Source organism: Culex pipiens, chromosome 3 (genome assembly GCF_016801865.2).
Source record: "Culex pipiens pallens isolate TS chromosome 3, TS_CPP_V2, whole genome shotgun sequence".
Lineage (NCBI taxonomy): Eukaryota > Metazoa > Arthropoda > Insecta > Diptera > Culicidae > Culex > Culex pipiens.
In genome coordinates, this window is record NC_068939.1 from 40,711,826 (window position 1) to 40,733,414 (window position 21,589).

The 21,589-nt window shown below is 38.1% G+C and overlaps 3 protein-coding genes across 3 annotated transcripts in view; all 3 read right to left on the reverse strand.

Moving 5' to 3' along the window:
* Positions 1–9,654, reverse strand: part of LOC120428752 (nose resistant to fluoxetine protein 6-like) — a 31,199-nt gene extending 21,545 nt beyond the window's left edge. The window contains exon 1 of the mRNA XM_039593833.2: positions 9,421–9,654. Within this exon, the coding sequence (XP_039449767.1) occupies positions 9,421–9,502 (82 nt within the window). The 5' untranslated portion in view covers positions 9,503–9,654. The remainder of the gene's footprint in view (positions 1–9,420) is intronic.
* Positions 9,655–16,349: 6,695 nt separating this feature from the next.
* Positions 16,350–18,914, reverse strand: LOC120428746 (nose resistant to fluoxetine protein 6-like). The gene is made up of 10 exons (XM_052710834.1): positions 18,807–18,914; positions 18,589–18,737; positions 18,386–18,532; positions 18,037–18,334; positions 17,439–17,977; positions 17,309–17,388; positions 17,139–17,252; positions 16,927–17,077; positions 16,539–16,868; positions 16,350–16,484 (listed from the first exon to the last, which is right to left on the reverse strand). The coding sequence occupies exons 1-10, from the start codon at positions 18,889–18,891 to the stop codon at positions 16,365–16,367; spliced, it is 2,013 nt and encodes a 670-aa protein (XP_052566794.1). The 5' UTR covers positions 18,892–18,914; the 3' UTR covers positions 16,350–16,364.
* A 396-nt stretch (positions 18,915–19,310) lies between these two features.
* Positions 19,311–21,472, reverse strand: LOC128093354 (O-acyltransferase like protein-like). The gene is made up of 4 exons (XM_052709870.1): positions 21,143–21,472; positions 20,911–21,085; positions 20,030–20,858; positions 19,311–19,797 (listed from the first exon to the last, which is right to left on the reverse strand). Exons 1-4 carry the CDS (start codon positions 21,470–21,472, stop codon positions 19,311–19,313), a joined length of 1,821 nt encoding a protein of 606 aa, XP_052565830.1.
* Between the last annotated feature and the right edge of the window lie 117 nt (positions 21,473–21,589).

The following is a 21,589-nucleotide window of genomic DNA, read 5'->3' on the forward strand; positions in this document are numbered from 1 at the left end:
CCCCCAGTGTGCAACAGTTTTATTTTTGCGTGAACTGGGTTCAATTCCCGCTGACTGAAGTGTTTTTTTTTTGTTTATTTTTTTTTGTGGAAAACTGCAGCCTGTAATTAAGCCAAATTTTTCAAAACATATGCCCATAGCACAAAGGACATTATCAAAAGTTCTCTGGTAAATTGAATGACTTTTCTCGCAAGCAAAAAGCTGCTTTCCGGAAGTCTGATACACTTTGTGAAATTTTGCCAACCGTGGACCAAGCACTCCTCGGAAAAACAGTTTAGGTTAGCCGTTAGCCATTACTTGTCCCTATTAACCCCAAGCCTTCCGTAATTGATTGTACTGTACTTGACTGGATGGCCGCAATTTGCTGAGTGACTCGTCAATAATTTTCGTCCAACAAAATGACAACGGGTTTTTCTCATGAACCAGAAACTCGAAACAGCAGAAAGAAAGTCTTCCTTAATGTTCGATGCATCAACCACATCGATTAAAACTTTCAAAACAAACACTCATTTCAGAATACATCAGTTGGCTGGCGCGCATCCTGGAGATCGACGAGAAAAATGCAAGAATAACATCAAAGTGTCACACTCACACATGAAACGCAACAGGAGAAAAAAAAAACAAAGGAGGCCCACCACCAAGTGTGTGGAGCAGCTAGCTGTCCTTTTTTTTCCCCCAGCCTTGACGTCGATAAAGCAGTTTTTTTTGTTCGAGCTTTCGGTGAGGCATTAAATCGGCATCACTGTGCGCCACTTGAAATATTTCTCAAGGGAAAAGTGCTGATTTAATGTTTTGAAGCATTATTTGCTGGTATTAAATGCCAATATAATGCTGATTTAATGCCGCTATTTAGTGCCTCGCGGTTACTTGGGTTGGGCGTTGGAATGTTAATAGATTGTTTTAATTGTTGATTACCGACAATGTGATTATTATTAGTAAATTGTTGTTACGTTGATTAATTCAGTTGAGGTTACTTTAAAAGTGGCAGAATTTAAGGTCGTAGGAATGCAGTTTTTGCAGGTTTAGGGGCTATTCCCAAACCACGTGGACACTTTGGCGTAGGTTCATGCTCCAAAATTCATTTATAAATATGAATTATCATATATGCTGATGCTGACAAATAACTGACGATTATCTCTAATCATAAATCACCTGTAACTGGCAAATAGCACACTTCTATCAACGAATTTTAGAATGAACTGGCTCCAAACCGGTTTCCTTAGCTGGAAATCATCTTCAATCGGCGGCACGACATATTAATTTCCATAATGCCTACTATTAGTTGCAGTTGAAATTGGGGTAAAATGGACAACATTTTAAGTAGTTTGTATGAATAAAAAGAAATTTGTTTAACTACACAACTTCAATCGATCCTAGAAAGCTTGATGGAATTTCGCGTTTGTTAATTACGTTGCGCTTTTTACCCTAGTTGTACAAATCACTAATGCAAGTTTCTGAGCCAGTTAATCATATGCCACAAATGAAAGAGCACTCTGATGGTTTTCGTTGTCAGTTTCTGAGATGAGCAATCAACACCGGTGGCTGGAATTCAATCTGCTTGGCAATCGTTTGGAGATAAATCAAACCGGTGACTGGTTGGAGAGTTAGTGTTCTAATAGTTTGTTTTGATAAGCTTGGAATTTGTTTTTCTCAATCTTTTAGGGATTTCAGTGCGAATGTTTACTTCCAATTTTGATCAAAACAAGGATGTTTTTAACACTTGAAAGAAACTTCCAATAACAGATCAAATGAATCAGAAACCAGTTCCATTTTAAATGTTGCGAAGAACAAAGTGAAAAACACCCTAAAGTTGGCAGTCGTGAATACTCTTCCTGATTATAGTTGGGTTTGAAAAACGCGCCATTTACTAACTGGTTTTGGAACATCTGACAAGCTCATTTGCATCAAATTATCTCCCGCGTCTAGAGTTGGACCTACCTCACTAAAATCAAGCGATGATTTGACGGGTTTATTAGTAGTCACCGAATTGTGACAAACAAACGCTAGATAAACTTATCTTTTTTTCAAATTGGGGAACGACCTGCCCGGGCAGACGGCAATAACAAAATTTATGCCATTTCAATAATAAATACTGTAAAAATAACAAATGTTATGGAATCTTCATGAAAAATCCAGTTATGAATAACAGTTTAGTAACAGTTTATGTTATCATTACAAAATCTGTTATTGGTCTGATATTGGTTGAAAGCCAAAACAACTTGTGAATAACATTTTTTGTTATGGAAGAATAACTCCAACTGTTATTGAGATGAGATGATCGATAACTAAAAAGGTTATTAGTCTGTTATTACAATAACAATCCAATAACAAAAAAAAATCATAACGATGAATTGGCCAAGTATATTCAAATATTGATAAATGTTATTCCCAAGATATTTCCATTTGCTCGGGTGGTTCTTAATGAACTGCTGTCGCTATTCATACTTTTGTCCTAATTCTCCCTAGTTCACAACATTATTTTTTTTATTCTAGCTTGTTTTTTGTTGTTGTTGTTTTCAACTTCAGAAGATTGTAAGAACTCAATGAATCTCGGTTGGACATAACACTTACGTCAGTCTCTTGTTCTAACGCAAACGGAGTGAATCGATTCCGAAACGGGCTCAAAATATTCGTCACACAGTTTTGTTTTTCGTAAAAGTCATCCTGGCTTTGAAACCCGAGAGTGTCATGCTAATTATTCGTCCGAAATCCGGTTTCACTGAGTTGTGAAATCGGAACTCAGAAATCCTCTGCCGTTAGGACTACTTCTTTATAGTATGGATTAAAACCGGTTTTGCTAACAGTTTTGATGTTTGGGAAAAAAAGTGAATAAAGTGGAAATGATGACTCCTTTCTCTTCTTAAAATTCAGTCTTTCGATTATTGTTTTTTGGTCACTTTTAGTTGAATTGTCATTAAAAGAAATGTAATTCATTTCAGTATCACACTTTCTTTTTTTTAATTCTTTAATGATATCTGTAGCAAATTTGTTTTGGTTCCTTATGGTTTTTGATTTCCGTTAAACTTTATTCTTCCAACTCTAAGCCCAAAAAGTCATTTTTGTAATTTTTAATTTTGTAATTTGTTGTTTTATTGGTTACGATAGCCTGTTAGTATAAACTGTGCACCAGGTCAAGGATTCCCAAACTAATGTGGGGTTTATTCATGCAAAAGAGTTGTGATATTTTGAAAAAAAAATAAGGAAATTTATTGAAGAAAATCCCAATTTATGATGCAACATTAAATTGACAAACGAAAAACACGTCTATAACCAAATGTCTTATCAATAAATAAAAACAAATTGGTAAAAATATACCACAAATACTGTTACTTTAATGAGGCATCTATTTAGGATGGCTCGAGAAGGTCGATTTTTCAGAACATGTTCTATTCGGTTGCTTTTCGGCCCCTAAACAACTCCCCGAAATTTGGGAGCAATTGGTTGCGTTCACACTTTGCGCATTGCATTTCAATTTTGTATGGGTATTAGTATGGGAAAACCCTCTTTTTTACATTTTGATTTTTGTCATTTTTATTTTCCACTAAAGTTTTCAAACCAATTCAATAGCGTTAAAATTGAGAAAATTTTCTAAAACTTCCTCCAAGAAAGTATTGTGCTATCTTGCTCCTGTCAAAAGATACAGCGTCATCAAAACTCGTCTAAAACGTGATTTCCGAGTAAAAAACACGTTTTAGACGAGTTTTGAGGACGCTGTATCTTTCGACAGGAGCAAGATAGCACAATACTTTCTTGGAGAAAGTTTTAGAGAATTTTCTTAATTTTAACGCTATTGTATTGGTTTGAAAACTTTAGTGGAAAATAAAAATGATGAAAATCAAAATGCAAAAAAAGACAGTTTTTCCATACTAAATCCCATACAAAATTGAAAAGCAATGCGCAAAGTGTGGACGCAACCAATCGCTCCCAAATTATAGGGGGTTGTTTTGAGGTCCAAAACGCATCAAAAAAACCTTGTTCCGGTTTGATTTGATCATTTTTGAATTTTTCCATATAACGACGAGCCAGTCTAATCTATATATATATAAAAAACAAGCCTTACACAACAAACTTCGTCTTGTCATTTAATCGCTTCTTGACGTTTTTAGCTTGTTTGCTAATTCAGCCTCCTGTGATCAAAATTTGAGTTTACGTAATTTTTCCCATACAATCTGCAGATGCTCCGGAATCGGTCCCAGAGTGGTCAAAGTGGCAATTTTTTAGCATATAAACCTTCCTTGGGCTTACACAAACCTAACGTAACAAAAAGCGCCTCGATCCAACGTTCCGTGTTCAACTGATTCACGTTCGAACAAAACCGTCGAAATCTATATATATAAAAAATTTCGACGGTTTTGTTCGAACGCGAATCAGTTCAATACGGAGCGTTGGATCAAGGTGCTTTTTGTTGCGTTGGGTTCGTATAAGCCCAAGGAAGGTTCTTACGCCAAAAAGTGACAACTTTGGCCACTCTGGAACCGATTCCGGAAAATCTGCAGATTGTATGGAAAAAGTTGCGTAAAATCAAATTTTGATCACAGGAGGCTGAATAAGCAAACAAGCAAAAAACGTCAAGAAATCAAAAAGGGCAGGACGAAGTTTGCCGGGTAAGGCTTGTTTTACATAATTTATAATATATTTTTTCTGCACTTTGTGTAAAATTGTGTTTTCAAAACAAAGGATAATTTTCCAGCTTGATACGCAAATACCACCAAACGAACAATAAACTAATGACACCAAATTGTCTAATTATTGCCTAGTTGAGAGTGCAGCCGTTAATCAGATTGCCTTTTTGTCCGGGGTCAGTTCAAGCCTGCCATGACGTCTGTCAATTGGCGCATATTTTCGTGGCGCGTGTCTTCTAATGCCGACTCAAACGTGACGGGAATCATCACCAGCCAAGCAGTAAACAGATCCATGACTAACCCGAGCCGCTAGAAAGCTTCAATTAATTCCGGTCAGGGCGGTACCCGAGTTAAAGGTGCGGATTTTATGGGTAAAATTTGCAATATTGCCCCGCAACCAGTGCGCGTCCAATCGCAACACGGATCGTCCTGTAACGATGTCAGTGTCAGAGCCGTCGTTGACGTCTGTGCAAGCCCGGTGAGCGCGAGCGAATTGTTTGAACCACTAATCGATGCGAATGCTCAACTTGATGAGATTAGGTAATGTAACTTGTACAGTTTATTGTGAACAGACTCACGTAAATGAACATCGTGTAGTTGAGAAAATAAGTGCAATGTGGATGAAATGTTTGAAGTGAGTTGCTTATTGACATTCAAAGTTAGTAATAGCTTTTTTTGTGATACATATTTGGTTTTCCATTAGCTTAGGGTTAGGGTTAAGCCTGATCTACAATCAAACTTACGCAAACTCTTGCGAAAACAATCATCAAGTTGATCTAGATGTCAGTTCAGTATCGACCATCAGTTGCTCCGATCCCTGCCTGACACCGAATTACGAAGTAAACAGGGGCTAAAGTGACAGACGCAACATTCTGCAATTTGCCATTGTAGATCAGGCTTTAGTTTCAAGTTGCTGATATAGATTTATTTGAATTATTTTTGTTATTTTTATTATTTGAAAAAGTAATTTTGCCTTTAAAAATATTTTTTTTTATATTTTTGGGTACATTTTTATTATTTTTTTAAATGATTGTTTTTAATAAATGGTTGTTTTTTTATTTTTTCATTTAACAGAAAAAGTCTGTAATATTTTGACCATATTTTAAGCCACAAAAAATATCCGATGTTTTCATTTAACGTGGACACTTTAGGGGGAGGGGGGTGGGAGTTTTGGCGGTTGTCATCGCTCCATACAAAAAATATTTCTTTTGTATGGAGATTGTCCATGATAGAAAAAGTATCCACGTGTTTTATGGATGGTCCCTTAGGTAGATTACATGTTATTGAACAATTAAATGAAAACATCTGATATTTTTTGTGGCTCAAAATATGCTTTTTTTTGGGAAACATAAAAACAAAAAGTGTTTTTGAGAATTCCTCTTTAGTATTAGACCGTTGCAAATATTTTTTGAAGATTATGTCCTTCGACTCTGGCCAAATGAAAAAAATCATATAAAATTTATGTTACAAGCTATGGTATTAACATTTGAATGAAAAAAGTGTTTTAAATACATTTTACACCTGCCCAGTAGTTTTGCAATCATAAGTTTTAAAAAATATCCAAGTATTGAAGAGATTTTTTTCGCCGAAAAAAAACTTTTTGCGGAATTCCACAAAAAAATGATGTTTCGGACCGATTTTCAAGGACTTGTGAGAGGGGGGGGGGGGGAGGCGACATAACTTTAAAAAATATTTGCAGCGGCCTTAAAAATAATGACAAAAAATGAGTTGATTTTCTAAGGGTGTAGCTTAGGATGTAACAAAAATGACTTTTTGGCGGGCATTCAAGGGATTGTTCTGGTGGGCATACTGAGCCCAAATCCAAAATATGAGCTTGATTGGACGTAACAGGAGCTGGCGCTCCGCCCTTCAATTTTAAATGGGATTTAACCCGTAAAAAAAGATTTTTTCAAAAATGTCACTTTTTGAGGCATTTTGGCCACTGATGCGTTTATTTTCAACATCATTGGCTTGTAGGCCAGATCCTTGCGCATCTTTTGGTATATATAACATTGAAATTTGGAGCACCCTGGAGCTCGGTACAGACCATCAAAGTTTGGTATTTTTTCGAAAAATCGGCCCCGGCAAAATCAAATGGCGTCTCGGGCGTCGCGAGGCGCGACGCATATCTTTTTTGCCGGGGCCGATTTTTCGAAAAAAATACCAAACTCTTTTTTTACGGGTTTTATCTTTTTTTACGGGTTAAATCCCATTTAAAATTGAAGGGCGGAGCGCCAGCTCCTGTTACGTCCAATCAAGCTCATATTTTGGATTTGGGCTTAGTATGCCCACCGGAACAAACCCTTGAATGCCCGCCAAAAAGTCATTTTTGTTACATCCTAGTGTAGCTATTTTCTTTTTTATTGTTTTCCACACCACCGATAATTTTGCTGAGGACTGTAAAAAATTCCTGAAATGGTTAAAAAAATACTAGCATTTAAACAAATCTGAATAAATAATTTGTCAACATGTTGAAGTTAATAAATTGATGCTATTATCAAAGTCTAACTCATATCCAAAAGTTGTCATTTCCATTCTGAGCATTTTCCCAAAATTTAAAATATTTTTTTTAAACGAACCTGTTAAACAATAGGCTTACGTCAACATCTGTAGGATCCAACCAAAAGCCTTTTCAAATTTTGCATCATTGTGAAACGCAAGGAACCAACAACAAATGCTTAAAATCGGAGTTGGACACTGCAGAATTCTGCTTAAATAAATTATTCAATGAAATGTTGCCAAGAAAGTTGGGTGATTGGTTGATTGACCTTGAAGATAAAAATCTAAAAAAGCAAACCCGGTTGCCACTGATGCCGAACAAAGTGTCAACGAACTGATGCGAAGTATCATAAGGAAATTTGGTGTGAAATTTGCAAATATTTGATTAGAGTTCACGTGTGAACTACCGCAACGATGAAGTGAGAATTAAATATCGGAGAACTGTTTGGAACGGAATTTGAAACCAATTCTTAAGACGGGAATCAGAATATTTTATGATGCTCGTTCCAATGTCCAAAATTAAAACAGATGATACACTGGACTGGAATGCGTCCCGCCCGTGTGGATCAAGCGGACCGCGCGCTGGACTCACAATCCAGAGGTTTTTGGTTCGAATCCCGCGGCGGGCGCTCTAAAATTCTAAGTGTAAATATGGGTATCCGGCGCCGTCGCTCCGTGCCGTACTCAAACACTTAGGAGCCCAGGGCGGCGAAGTCCTTGTAGTTAAAAGGAAGACACTAGTGGTTGGTACTAGCAATGGTGGCCGACAGCTATAAAAGAGTCAACTTCGTTATACACTGGACTGGTTGATTATAATATTGACTGAGTGATTGGATTTGAAGTTGACAAAATCACAAAAGAAATTGTTGAACTTTTTTGAATTTCTTTATGTTACAGAAAGTTGGAAAAAGGTAAGACAATTAGAATTTTTTTTTTAACCAGTTAGTCAAACATCAATTTTTCGAAAACGAAATGAAATTGCTACGTTCAAAAAACTAATGTTTGATGGTTTGCCACCATTTGCCACAACTCTTCTCAAGCCATGAAACCTGTTAAAATGCAATATCTTCGGAAAATATAATTTTCACTTAATTTTGTATTATCAATTAATCAAAAATAATTACAAAAATGCAAAGACCTACAAAATTTGAAATATCAATTCAATACAATTCAAATAATTTTATTACTAGATAATTAGTTCATAATTTCGAAATTGCTTTTAACTTAATAGAGTTTTGGAGTTCCTATAATTCACATTGTTTTAATTGGATATTCTTACAATGGAATTGGCAAGAGAAGGAAAAACTACTCAAAAAACCTTAGAAAATTAGAATAATCAAAACTCTATTTGTTTTCTGCATAAAAAAAATTGTGTGAAATTATCCAGTATTTTATTAAATCTGTGTTACCGTCATCTGGGGCGAATCGGGACTACAGTCTGAATAGGGACAGTAGTTGTAAGAGCACTTAAAGGTTTTAAATTTGGAAATGGATGTACACATTTTGTTGGTCTGAGTCTGTTCTATCCGAAACTAACTAGAAAAATCAAAATATTGTGCTCCTAAATGGTTAAAACTGCTGTCCCAATTCGCCCCATGTGTCCGAATTCACCCCAGTTGACGGTACCCAAAATTTAATCAAAACAAAATCAATAAAGTTTTTACTAAATATTAAGTTGGTTTTAACGCCTAACCACGAGGCATGAAAAAAGATATTTCCAGACAAATTTCTCCTTTTTTTCTTAAACTATGTGTTTGCTGTAGGTTTTTTTTTCGCATCTTTGTTTCTTTTCATAATATTTTATTTTTCATAGAACATTGCAACTTCTAAAACACAGTGATTATCATTAAAAAATGTACATAAGATACACTGCCCATGTTCGCATAAATGTCCCATATGCAAAAACAGCAAGCTGAGAAAAACGCATTTGAAGTTTGTCCCACACATAAGGCTACGTGTTAAGTTTTCGCGAAAAAACAGGATTTCCTCCTGATTTCTAGAACAAAATACTGGATGTTGTAGGCTCTTTTGAAAGAGCACACGATTTTGAACCAAACTGCATCAATAACTCAAAAACGATGAAAATGCATATGGGACATTTATGCGATCAGGGGCAGTACACTTCTATTAAATATTAGCTCTCTAATTCAAACCACTATTGATAGCCACATTTATCAGAACACTCATCACACATATGGTTACGCTTCATTTCCGGCCATTTCCATTGAATTATGAGTTTTCCCAGCCGATAAATCGCAGCTTTGAATTGTAAATGGGTCTTCAATTTCAAATCACTCACATTCTATGAACGAATCACTACCAACAGCACTGTTCACCAGCCACACGGTTGTCACAAACGTAAATTTCAAAAGTGTAGTCATTTTGTTGAACTTTTTATCTGATCCAGATTTTTTTCACAATCTTATTTCCTAAACAGTTTTGCACAATTTTCCCGCTGTTCCAACGTTCAAGTCTTTTCTAATTTTCGCTCCGATCGCGACGAGATCCCGCGAGCAACTAACCGGGAAAGGGGCGATCTTTTCCCACTCAACCCAACGCAACGGTCCGGCTAATAACAACAGTCCCCGCAACGGTGAGCAAATTCTTGGCTGATTTTTCGCGATCCTTGTCGCTTCTGCCGTCGTCGTCTGTTTCTCCTCTCGCGCGCGCGATAGACTTTCCAATCGACCACACCACGTTGTTTTTTTTGCTTTGCTTCGTGCTGTGACACAGAAAACGTGGTGAGAAGGTGCACGTGGAGGCGATGTTTTCGTTTTGTTATTTTTTTCTTCGTTTTTAGGGAGATTAGTTTACAGAGGTTTAGGTTGAGGATCACATTAAGAACAGGTTTCTGCTTTTTTTCAGAGAGTTAATTGATAAATATCTTTGAATGATGGTCCAATTGTTCCTTTGTATTTCAGTTTTTTATTGAACTTGTTATCAATTTCATTCATTCACTTGGCAATGCCACACAATATCCACGTACCTTTGTTGTAAGTTGTTTGATAATATAGTTGCGATGAAAATTGTTGTCCTAATATCCGATGCGATTGTCTCTAAATCTAATCTAAAGTGAGCAAATTGAGTTGATAACATCAAGTGGACCATTTGTAAGTTTGATTGTAATGTTTCATTTTAAAAAATCACAAATAAATGTTTGTCTATGCAGGATCCTTTTCCGTTTCGAATTCATTTTCATTATGTAAATTATGCCATTTTGAGAGTTTCAGAATTTTTATATTTATCAACGTTTTAGTGGTAATAGATAACATTTTTTTTAAACTTTTCAAAAATTGATTAAAAAATACTTGTTTAAAACAATGTTTACTAAGGTACGGTTAAGTTTGATTACATACCATTCAGTTAACATTGTTCAATTTTATTTATGGGTACCGTAAACCGGGGTGACTTTGATAGGATTTCAATTTGTTTTTGGAATATTTTCTAACAGCTAAGGTTTTTCTCAAGATTATTATTTTTAAAACATGTACTGGGGTAGGCCACACAAAGTCCATGCACTATTTTGGAAAAAAAGTTTTTCAATAGTGTTTAGAAAAATAGTTACGTTAAAAAATCTTAGTTTAAATTCCGGGGTGACTTTGATAGTCATAGATTTTCTTGTTAAAATCATATTTAGGATGTTCAAACTTTATTTGTACGTTAAATAACCATCACTAAAGTAGCTGATATAGTTTTTCAGAAAAAAAAATCAAGGTTTATATTTAAATAATAAGTTTATAAGCTTTTTAACAAAATACATATAAATTTTAAGTAAAATTGATAAAGACGAATTTGGCGTGAAATTTGTTAAAACTGGTTTTGGTTATAAAATTATTGATTTATATTGTATTTCATACTTAATTCGAAGCACGAATTGTGTTTCAAAAACACATATTATTAATTATTTAAAAACTTATTCACACTTCTCTTAGAGGAAAATTGTCCAAAGAATCCGAAAAAGTGAATTCCGTTTTCCTATTCAAAATCATGTTCATTGAGAAAGTCATGACACTATGAGAAGTTTAAAATAATGACTTTCATCAACATTTTCTTAACTATAGTTAACCAACTTTTTAAACTTTTCAAAATTATATGAAAATTTCTTTCAGAGGTACTTTGAACACTTCTCTAACACAGTCAGTATGATTTTAAACAATTCCATACGTGTTTTAATTGTACTCTTCATTTTGCTGAAAAATCGGTAATCCGGTGCGTTTTACGGTAATTCTCTACCAACTTACACGAAACCGGGAAAAGTTGCCCCGATCACTCTTCGATTAGCGTGAAACTTTGTCCTTAGGGGTAACTTTTGTCCATGATCTCGAATCCGAGGTCCATTTTTGATATCTCGTGAAGGAGGGCGGAACGACCCCTTTCATTTTTGAACATGCGAAAAAAGAGGTGTTTTTCAATAATTTGCAGCCTGAAACGGTGATGAAATAGAAATTTTGTGTCAAAGAGACTTTTATGTAAAATTAGACGCCCGATTTGATGGCGTACTCAGAATTCCGAAAAAACGTATTTTTTTTTGGAACATGTCATTTTATGGGAAATTTGATGTACTTTTCGAATCTACATTGACCCAGAAGGGTCATTTTTTCATTTATAACAATTTTTTTTTCATTTTAAAATTTCGTGTTCTTTCTAACTTTGCAGGGTTATTTTTTAGAGTGTAACAATGTTCTACAAAAATGTAGAGCAGACAATTACAAAAATTTTGATATTTAAACATAAGAAATTTGCTCATAAACATCACGAGTTATCGCGATTTTACGAAAAAAAAGTCATGCGATTTTATTCTCGGTTGTTTCATTAGGGACCATCCATAAACCACGTGGACACTTGGGGGAGAGGGTAAGGGGTTTGCGATTGTCCACGCTCCATACAAAACAGATTTTTTTTTGTATCGATAAATGTCCACGAGGGGGGGCGGGTGCTAGAATTCCAAAAAAGTGTCCACGTGGTTTGCGGATGGTCCCTTGAAAAGACCGGTGTTATAAGAAAACTATTCGCTTTAAAAGTAATAGTGTCAGAAACTTTGTTTTTTTTGCTGTTATTGTTTTCTTTGTTTAAAGCTTAAAAATTAATGGTAAACACAAGATTGATCACTTTTGTCTGTTGATTCCCGTGACTTTGCAGTCCAAATCCGATTAATCACAGACAAACGCATGAATGACGATCGAGATGTCTGCAAACAACAAGAATTCACAACTCCGTGAGTCAAAACGGGGTACGCTCGTTCTAGACGGTGGGAAGTTCCACCTCAAAACTTGTCTTTTTGGCAGCTAGCGGAACAATCCAAAAATATCCGGATCAAGTTGAAAAACGGCTTTTTGGTGCTGTTATGGGATTGCGAAATTAAAAGTTTTTTTTTTATTTCCAAGAGATGAATATTTATTGGGATTCTAAATATAAAACAATTAAAATTTTGAATATTGAATGCGAAATAGTAGTCTGTGATACTTTTTAAGCATTTATTAACGAACCCGATATCAAATCTGCTATTTTATCCTGCAAAACCAACGCAAAGTGACGTCAATGCTGCATCAGGTGAGAAACCTTCGGATCGGTTGGCCTCGCTCCCTTGTTTTGGAAGAATTTTGCGTCAATCGAAAAGAAATCGTGTTCAATTTTCCCCAACTTTCGTCGTTACCCTTTAGTGTTATAGCTGTTTTGAAACCATTAGTAGGAGGGTGGAAATAGGGTAATTTTCAAGCTCATAAGCTTTTTGACATGGAATGAAAACATTTGAAAAATATTTTCAAATGTAAAATAAATTTTTGTTCCAAACTCCAAAGATAACTTTTTTAATGATCATATAAAAATTGAATAAAATACTATCATAAGTATAGCAGACAGCGGAAAGAAAAATATTAATGCAAATGTGCGAACCCAACTGTGACAGTCTTAACAACCTGTACATTAACAATAGGGAGGGCAAGGGTTCAAAAAACTTTTTCGAAGATGTTTGAAAATTGGACCGGTTTTTTTAGCGGACCGGTTCCCGTACACGTGAGTTCTGCAAGTCATTCGAGAGCCATACGGTGAAACACACCGGTTGGAATTTCATTAGGAAGATGACTTTGCTGAATTAATTTGTCGCCGAATTATGGGATTTTTTCTTGCGGTGAAAAGCCGAAAACCAGGTCGTTGGAGATTGATAGCAAACACACAAATCCAGATAAAATTTAGGAAATTTGATTTGTGGGTTGGATGATTTGGTTTGTTGGGTCGGGAAAGGTTTAATTTGTCATGGTCATAGTTATCATCATGATTAAATTTATGTTTTAAAACCAGGATTTATATCTAATAAATTAACACTTTTGTTTTTCATCAATAAATTGTGTAGTAAAGATTAAACTCTCCATTCTAACGTATAGTAAAACGAGCTAAATAACTCACTGAATCCGACGGTTGCCATTAATTACTAGCACCGGACTACCAAGCCGGAGTTGTTACGCAGCTACACAGATAAATTCATCAGTGGCTGATTAACCTCTATCACTTTTCATCCCATTTGAACCTGGTCAACCTCCGAAGATCAACAAACCACGATGTCTGGGAGTAGAACTATCAGCAAAGTAATCAGTAGCAGCAGTCTAAGTGCCATGTAGTGGAAGCGTCTGTCATGGCTAGCAAATAATTTGCAGGTTCCTCTGGAAAATGTGCCACAAATCATGTGCTTCTTGCCAGATATGAACTCAACCCCAGCTCTGTCACGCGGGGAACTCCAACGATCTTGGGAGTGGCACTGGTAACGAGGATGAACCCTATTAATCAACCAGATTGTTTGCGCTGGCCGGACAAAATTTCGCGCCACTTTGTTTGCTCACAATGTACATATGTGAGCAACTATTTCGGCAGCTTAGAATTGCGTCCAACCTCATTGAGGGACGCTAGTTATCGGGACTGTGCAAATTTGTTCAATTAGACCTCGCAGCGAATCGCAACGAGCCATGGGCTAGGGGTGGCCTCGAAGGTCAGTGATCTAGCCGGAGATCGCGCTGGTATCAGCGCATATCGGAAGCGATACGGCTAGGTGACAACGATTTGCAAGCTTGGCCTGATTCTCGAAAACATTTGACTATTTTTCCGAGCAAGGCACGTTGTAGTCGGGATGAGCTTCCTAGAGTGATTCAGCAAGTTTTGGAGAACTGGTGTAAACAAACATGTTTTAACCGTTTATCATCTTATTCGTGTTTCCCAGTTATAAATGGCTTCTGTTGAATAACACTATTTTTGCTTGTTTTACGTGTTTCGTTATAGAGTTTAACTTTCGAAAAAAAAAAATACAATACAGTTTTAAAATTATCATTACGCTTACAAATCAGAACAAAGATACACGATGTTTGATGTTTTAATTTAAGCATTAGCAAATATCATAATCAGCTGGACTGATTGAAAAAAGTTTGAATTTGGATTTAGGAATCCAGATTGGGAAAACATGTATTTTGTTAACTGAAATTTATAAACTTGAAACCAAAATCTCAATGTGATTTATACAGTAATCCTACATATTCGGAACGCTCCCAAACTTGAAACTTTTTTGTGCCATTTTTTTCGGCGAACTTTCTTTTGACTTTTATTTTTGAAGGAACTTGTTTTGTTTTTTCGTGCTATTGCACTAGTAAAAGCTATTCTTTGACAGAAAAGTAATGTATTTTAGGACTCTTTTTTTTATTGAATTCTCTCCTCTTTTTGTGCTTATCAGATTATCGAACTTCGGATGGTCAAAACTTCGAATAATCGAGACTGAGGATAACCGAGTCAAAGCCATAGTATCAACTGAAGTCTGAAGTTGCACGCCATGGCGGAAGGCAAATATTTTTGAAATTGAATGTACCTTAAATGTTTTTTTTTGTGAAAAGGTAGGTGGAGGGGTCTCTTTTCGATATCTATGTCATAGAAAATATTTCACCTGGGGATTTTCGTTTTTATTTAAATTTTTCAGTTTTTTAACTATATACATGGAGACGCACGGTACTTTTGGTTACTTTGCGGTTGCACTACACCTCCCAAATACTTTTAAATGCAATGGATACTGATCAAAGGGTCGTCCATGAAATATTCCACAATATTAAAGCCCCACCCTTACACCCCCCCCCCACTAATTTATTTTACAAAGATAATAACTTTATTTTTAGTATGAGACGTAATCCATAAAGTATGCTCCCCCCCCCCCTCCTTGAAAAGTACGGCACTTTTTGTACCCTTGTCTTGGTTTTTTGTACATTTTTTTTTCTTTTAATTCTGAGTTAAATTAAATAAGTGTATCATTTTTATAGGCTATGTTTTAAATATTTGTTGTTGTTGAAATCACGATCGACAGATTTTTTGAAAATCTAATGATTTAAGTATATCATATCGATCACTAACAACTCTGTTTTTGAATACCTTTTCTCATGTTTGATTTATGAGTTAAGTTTATTAAACATCGAAATAGTTTTTTGTAAATATTTTAAGCCTGATTTTTCAATTGTTTAATTTCTACTACCCTTGGTATCCTTACACAGTGAGTTGCATATGCCTAGCTTGACTAATTTCAGCACAACCAATAAGTAGAAAACCGCAAAGTAACCAAAATTACCGTGCGTCTCCATATATATATATTTAAAAACCTAAAAATTTAAAAAATCGAACATCCCCCTATGAAATATTTTCTATGTCACAGATATCGAAAAGCTACCTTTTCACGAAGAAAACATTTTAGGTACATTCAATTTCAATAATAATTGCCTTCCGCTATGGCGTAAGTCGTTTTGCAATATCTGCTGATGTAAATATTTACTGTAACAAAATATATACTTAAATTTAATAAATGCATTTATTGAGGGCTCTAAACTTTATAAAATAAATTGAGGGACTACACAAAATAAAGATATTTTTACTTTGTAGCGTTAAATCCACTCAGTAATTTTATTAAGAAAATTAAATTTTACATGCTTGAAATTTAAAACCAAATTATTTGGAAACGCTGCATCGCAGTATAACAGTATGCCAAAATTCAATGCGTAGCATCAGGTAATATTCATTCAGGCGTTTTCCAGTAGATTACTCTCCTTCACTCGTCTGAATCGGTTTGACTTAATCTACTGCACAGCGAAGTTTTGTTGCGGATCATTTTCATCGTTCATGTCGTTTTGATGGCGCGACCGCGAGTTATCGGTTTTAATTCCATTTTCTGAAAAAAGAATAAAATTTTAAAAAAGCCGTTAGTTGCATAGTTGGTTTTGTTTTGTAATACTAGCCTGGTTTTCCGGCAAATAGATACTTCTGGATGGCAGTTACCGGAAGCTCCAGCAGTAAAGCCAGTATGAGGGCAAATGCATAGGACAAAATCACGACCATAATTGTTGAGGAAATCTGAAATTGCATGTTTATTTGAGGTAAAATTTGGAAACAATTTTAAATTCTTACCAAAGCCATCTGCCCAAAGTATCTCGTTTCCCGCGTGCTAAAAAAGACCAACTTGAGCAGTGCCATGTGGCAAACGTACGCACAGTAGCTTAATCTTCCCAGTGGGACGAAGAAGCTGGAGCTGAGGAAATGCTTCACCAGCTTGTTGTACTCGTAGATCATTCCGTACAGCGAGATGGCACACAGCAGAACCCACGAGTTCTTCATCGCTGGGTAGAACAGGGCCATCCATAGCGAGGGCTTCTCAAAGTTGTTCTGGTAGAAGATTACGTTGCTCATCATGGTGAGAAAGCCAACGGGAACGACGGTGTACCAGAGTTGTTGGAGGTACTGAAATAGAGGATGTGGTATGTAATTCAGTTACTACAATCAATGATAGGAAATATACCCAAGCTCGATTGCCGATGGCGTGATTCTTTCGCTGACTGTAGTAAATTGCACCTAAAATTATTCCTCCCAAGTAGCATCCCATATTGGTGTGGGTGGGAATGTAGACTTCACGGTACATTCGATCGTACCAGTAGTAGAAGCGTTGATCCCTGATAATTAGATTTGACGGGTTTGTTATCACCTTACAAAATTATTTATAAAATAACTCACTGTAAGCGAACAATGAAGGTTCCATCAAACTCTCCAAAGTAGATTACAAGAGCTGGTAGTATGAACGAAACTGCTGCCGCCAAGGAGTAAAGTTTGAATTTCAGCCGGGGATATCTGAAAAAGATTCATGTGATGAATCAAAAGCCACTAAAGAGTTAAGAATTCAGTACTTTACGACTGCCACGACAAGTATCAATCCAAGGGTGAAAAGTTGAAAATCAGTTGCAAGATACCACGAAGCTTGGATGCACTGCAAAACAGATTTTTGTCAATTTGTACAAGTCCATAGTATAAAATTACCGGTTCCTCCACGTGCACATAGTTGTTCGCGTACAGCAAGTTGGTCCACCAATTCTTCCGACAGAAGTACCGTTCCGGATCTACGCCCCGTTTCCACAGTGGACCATCTTGGAACTTGGCCAACCAGGTCGCGTGCAGCAGCAGCACATACGCATACACCGGGGTCAATCGTACAAATCTGTAGAAAACCACAACCAGCACCACGCCCCAACCGAGAGATCTCCCTCGCAGTTGCGTTCGGGTGTTGAAAAAGTGCAAACTCAGCAGAACTCCACTGAACAGGAAGAACGTCTGCAGAATCTGGCCCCCGTTGATGATGGCATGCCGGGCCGGACTGTAGTAGGTCTGCTCGAGCGTGTACGGGTTGTGGACCGGGGTGATGGTGTAGTTGATCCAGCAGTGACTCATGACCACCAGGCAGAAGGTTAGAAAGCGAATCGTCTGGAAGAAGCGCAGATCTTCGTTGAGTTGATCGCGGGACTGACCGGTCAGGCGGTGCCAGTTGCGCTTCAGGGAGAACGCCGTAAGCAGCATGGTTTCTGGAGGAGTTGGAAGTAAGGTTAGGGGTTGTCGTGCAAAAACCAACTTGTTCACTAACTTGAACAAGCAAGGTTCTTCCGGTAATGATCAGCTTCATGCTGCCGAAGGTTCAGTTGGTGATCGAACCAGCTGGACGCCATCACCAGAAATATCAACAGCAACGATACGGCGATGAAGCTCAGATCCAGCAGATCAAGACTGATATGACGCTCTGGACGAGTGCAGTACTCGATCTCAGAGTAAGCAGAGAGATTGTGGGACCTGTTTAGTTCGTGGTTGACGCACACGTTGATCAATTGACCGTAGGTCGATCTGTCTTTCGCTCCATTCTCGAATGCCGCCGGTTCCATTATGTACTGAAAGGTCACTTATTAGGTACGAATACCACACTCAAAAATAGCACTTACAGCAAAGTCGATTTGGAATTTTTCCACGTACAACTGTTGAAGAGTGTCATTCTGAAGTCCAACAAGCGTTCGCCGACAACGCTCTACACAGATTCCACGATCCAAGTGATTGTGCCGGAAGTGGCGATAGGTATCGTTGGAAAAATTCTACAAAATCAAACCAGGAAGTTTAATGTTAACATTTTTTACTCTTTTAAACTAACCTCAATCAAGTTCCAAAGGTCAGACCGATTGTTTGGCTTGATGACCGAACGGACCACGCAGTACATCGGGTCCAGCGAGGAGTATCCGTTGAAGCATTCATCGTAATCGTCGTATGCGAACAACTTGGGCATCCGAAGGTATTGGTACACTGAAGATGGTATTTTTTTAGAATCCCTTATTTATTTTTGGTAACATAGAAAAAGAACACAAAACTTACGATCGATAAATGGATCGCTGGAGACAACACATCTGGCAAGGACGAAACAAGTAATAATTGCTGAAGTCACACATTTTCGCACCATTTCCAAACCACAAAAAATATTATCTTAATTTAGCTCACACCAACTGCACTACGCATGTTAACGCGTCTACACGATGGAAATGAATAGCGTCGTGATTCCTGTCAGAATCCAGAAGAACCCTGGCTTGATACGATCTGCAGTTGAGTAAAAGTTGCATCCATCACCTTGAAAAATTGAAACCGTTCTACATCAACAGGAGGTATACGGAACTGTTCCGCCTGTAAAATGCACAACTAAAAAGGTGGTTGGACTTGGCTGCACCTTTCAATCTCGATGGCAAACGTACTTCTGTTCAGGGTACGCGGGCAATGAACCCTAGGATAATGCATAAGAATAAAAGTACTTTCGTTTGCAGTTTATGAGTTTTTTTTGAATCGAATGCAGGTCAACGGTGCATTTTATTAGGTCACACAACTACTTTAATCTTCTTTCGGCTTCTTACTCCTAGCGTACCAGTTCTTGAGCACCGTACTAATAGGTTGCTCAATGGTCAGATAAACCGGAACACTGACCACATAGGACAGTCCAACGGTGGCCAAGGTTAGGACGGTCACATCACCCGCCGAAAAGTGCAGCAGAGCTGGTGAGCTGTTGACGATATACCGAATCAGCAGGGTGTGCAGCACGTAAGAGCTGTAGCACAGCTTGCCCGCGGTGGTCATGATTCGAGAGCTGAGGAAGCGCCGGAACCAACCTTTCGGTGATTGGAAGCACTTGATGTAGCCCAGGCAGACCATGACTACGACCATGTTGCGATGGAGTATGGAGTGGAGCAGGATTCCCCACTGGGGGACGTTGTGAGTGAAGAACAGATTGATGGGAAGGATTGAAAGGACGAACAGTGGGGTTGCGATCTTCAGCATAAGGTTGTATAGCTGCAAAACGGATTGGTTAGTGAATGATCGTCTACAGTGTAACTTAGCATTACCCAGGAATTGTTCAGATTCAACTTGTTATGTTTGATCTGGTGGTAAAGATATCCGGCGATCAATCCCCCGATGAAACTGTTGATATTGTTGTAACTAGGTTGGTAGATTTCTCTCACCCATTCGTCGTACATGAATAAGAAAGGTGTTTGGCTGCTCAAAAAAAGTCGATTTTGTAAGTAACGCTACAGATCACCAACCGTACTACCAACCTATGCCTAGTTGTCATTACGCTTTCGATTCCATTTCGGTACAGAATAACAGCTGGAATGACGATCGAAACTACTCCCAGACCCCAAAATAGAACCTTGGCTGCCCTTGGAAACTTCCAGATCGCCCACAGCATCAACAGTCCCAGCAAAAATAGTTGCAAGTCGGCACCAAGATACCACCCATGGCAGAAACACTGATCCTCGTAGAACGGTAGATTGTTGATCATCAGCACGTTGGTCCACCAATTGGATCGGCATATTTGCTGTTCCCGAACTAGCACCGTGTATCCCAACAATCCCAACTCCACTCCCGGAAGGATCGCCGCGACGGTGGCCGCCAACAGGAAAAAGTAGTACACCGGCAGCAGTCGAATCAACCGGTTCACAATCTTCGACCGAAAGTAGCCCGCTTCCAGGTTAGGTTTGCGGTTGACATCCCTCAAAAAGTTGACCATCAGCAGCAATCCGCTTATGGTGAAGAAAATTTGCACCGGAAAGGCGAACATCGTGGTCAGATACCGGGTTGCAACCTCCGTCGAATACTGCTCGAGATCTTCCGGATTGTCAACGGGCATATTGGTGGGCACGATCACGCAGTGTCCGTACAGGATGATAAAGTTGATGACCACCCGCAGTCCGTCAATGTAGGCAAAGTCCTTGTACAGGTCCGATTTGGACTCTTCCGTGAAGGTGGCCCATGTTCGACGTAGAGAAAATGAAGAGACTATGGTGTTTTTTCTGTTTTTGACGAAAAGATCACACAAATTGGCGTACAACCATGTTACGAGAAGTGCCGAGACAATTGCGATGAAGGTCAGCTTCAGGACATCTGAAATTTGAACGTTTTTCAATTTGAAAGATGATCAATCTGTAAGTTCTACCGTAGGTATCCGTTGCAGATTTGTTATCAAAACAATACTCGATCTTCGAGTATCCATGGTATGCCAGATTGTAACGTTGCTCCAAACGATTATTCACGCAAATGTTGATCAACTTGCTGTACTTTTTCTGGTAGGGTTCAAGCTGTTCTTGCCAATGCGACGTGCTGAAGATATGCTGCAGATAAAATTTAAAAATTTGCACCACGCCTTTGGATAACGTTTCACAACTCACTCTAAATTCAACCGGAAACTCCTCGCAGTAAAGGCGATCCCGATCCTCCTCACTCAATGCAGCCACTTCCCGCTCACAGTCCTGCACACAGATGGCGTGATCCAGCAGATTGCGCCTAAATTGCTGCACCACGCGGGTACCGTTGACGTCGGGCGCGCTGCGGAACGGATCGTCGATCTTGGTGATCACCTTCACGTAGCAGAAAACGGCCGCGGCGGAGTGATCCTGGCGACATTGCGTCAGGCTGTCGTAGTCAAACAGTGGCGGAACGATGGAGCCGGACGCCAGCTGGAGGATCGTTCCGATGGCCACGAGCCAGACGGACAGCATGGTGCTCGGGACGCTGTGGATGCTAGCTTTGGAATAGGCCTAATTTTTAGCAGTGCAACGAAGGTTTTGGTCAGTGATGCGTTAATATGGAACGAAGTGTGATGTAATTTGGAGCGA

Excerpts from the sequence above, each read along its gene's own strand:
- LOC120428746 (XM_052710834.1), bottom strand. The coding sequence starts at position 18,891 with ATGGTGCGAAAATGTGTGACTTCAGCAATTATTACTTGTTTCGTCCTT. Across the intron at positions 18,533-18,588 it reads ACCTTTGGAACTTGATTGAG|AATTTTTCCAACGATACCTA; the intron begins GTTAGTTTAAAA and ends TTGATTTTGTAG. Across the intron at positions 17,078-17,138 it reads ACCTTCATTGTTCGCTTACA|GGATCAACGCTTCTACTACT; the intron begins GTGAGTTATTTT and ends TCTAATTATCAG.
- LOC128093354 (XM_052709870.1), bottom strand. The coding sequence starts at position 21,472 with ATGCTGTCCGTCTGGCTCGTGGCCATCGGAACGATCCTCCAGCTGGCG. Across the intron at positions 21,086-21,142 it reads AGTTTCCGGTTGAATTTAGA|CATATCTTCAGCACGTCGCA; the intron begins GTGAGTTGTGAA and ends TTTTATCTGCAG. Across the intron at positions 19,798-20,029 it reads GTAATGACAACTAGGCATAG|ACGATCATTCACTAACCAAT; the intron begins GTTGGTAGTACG and ends GTTACACTGTAG.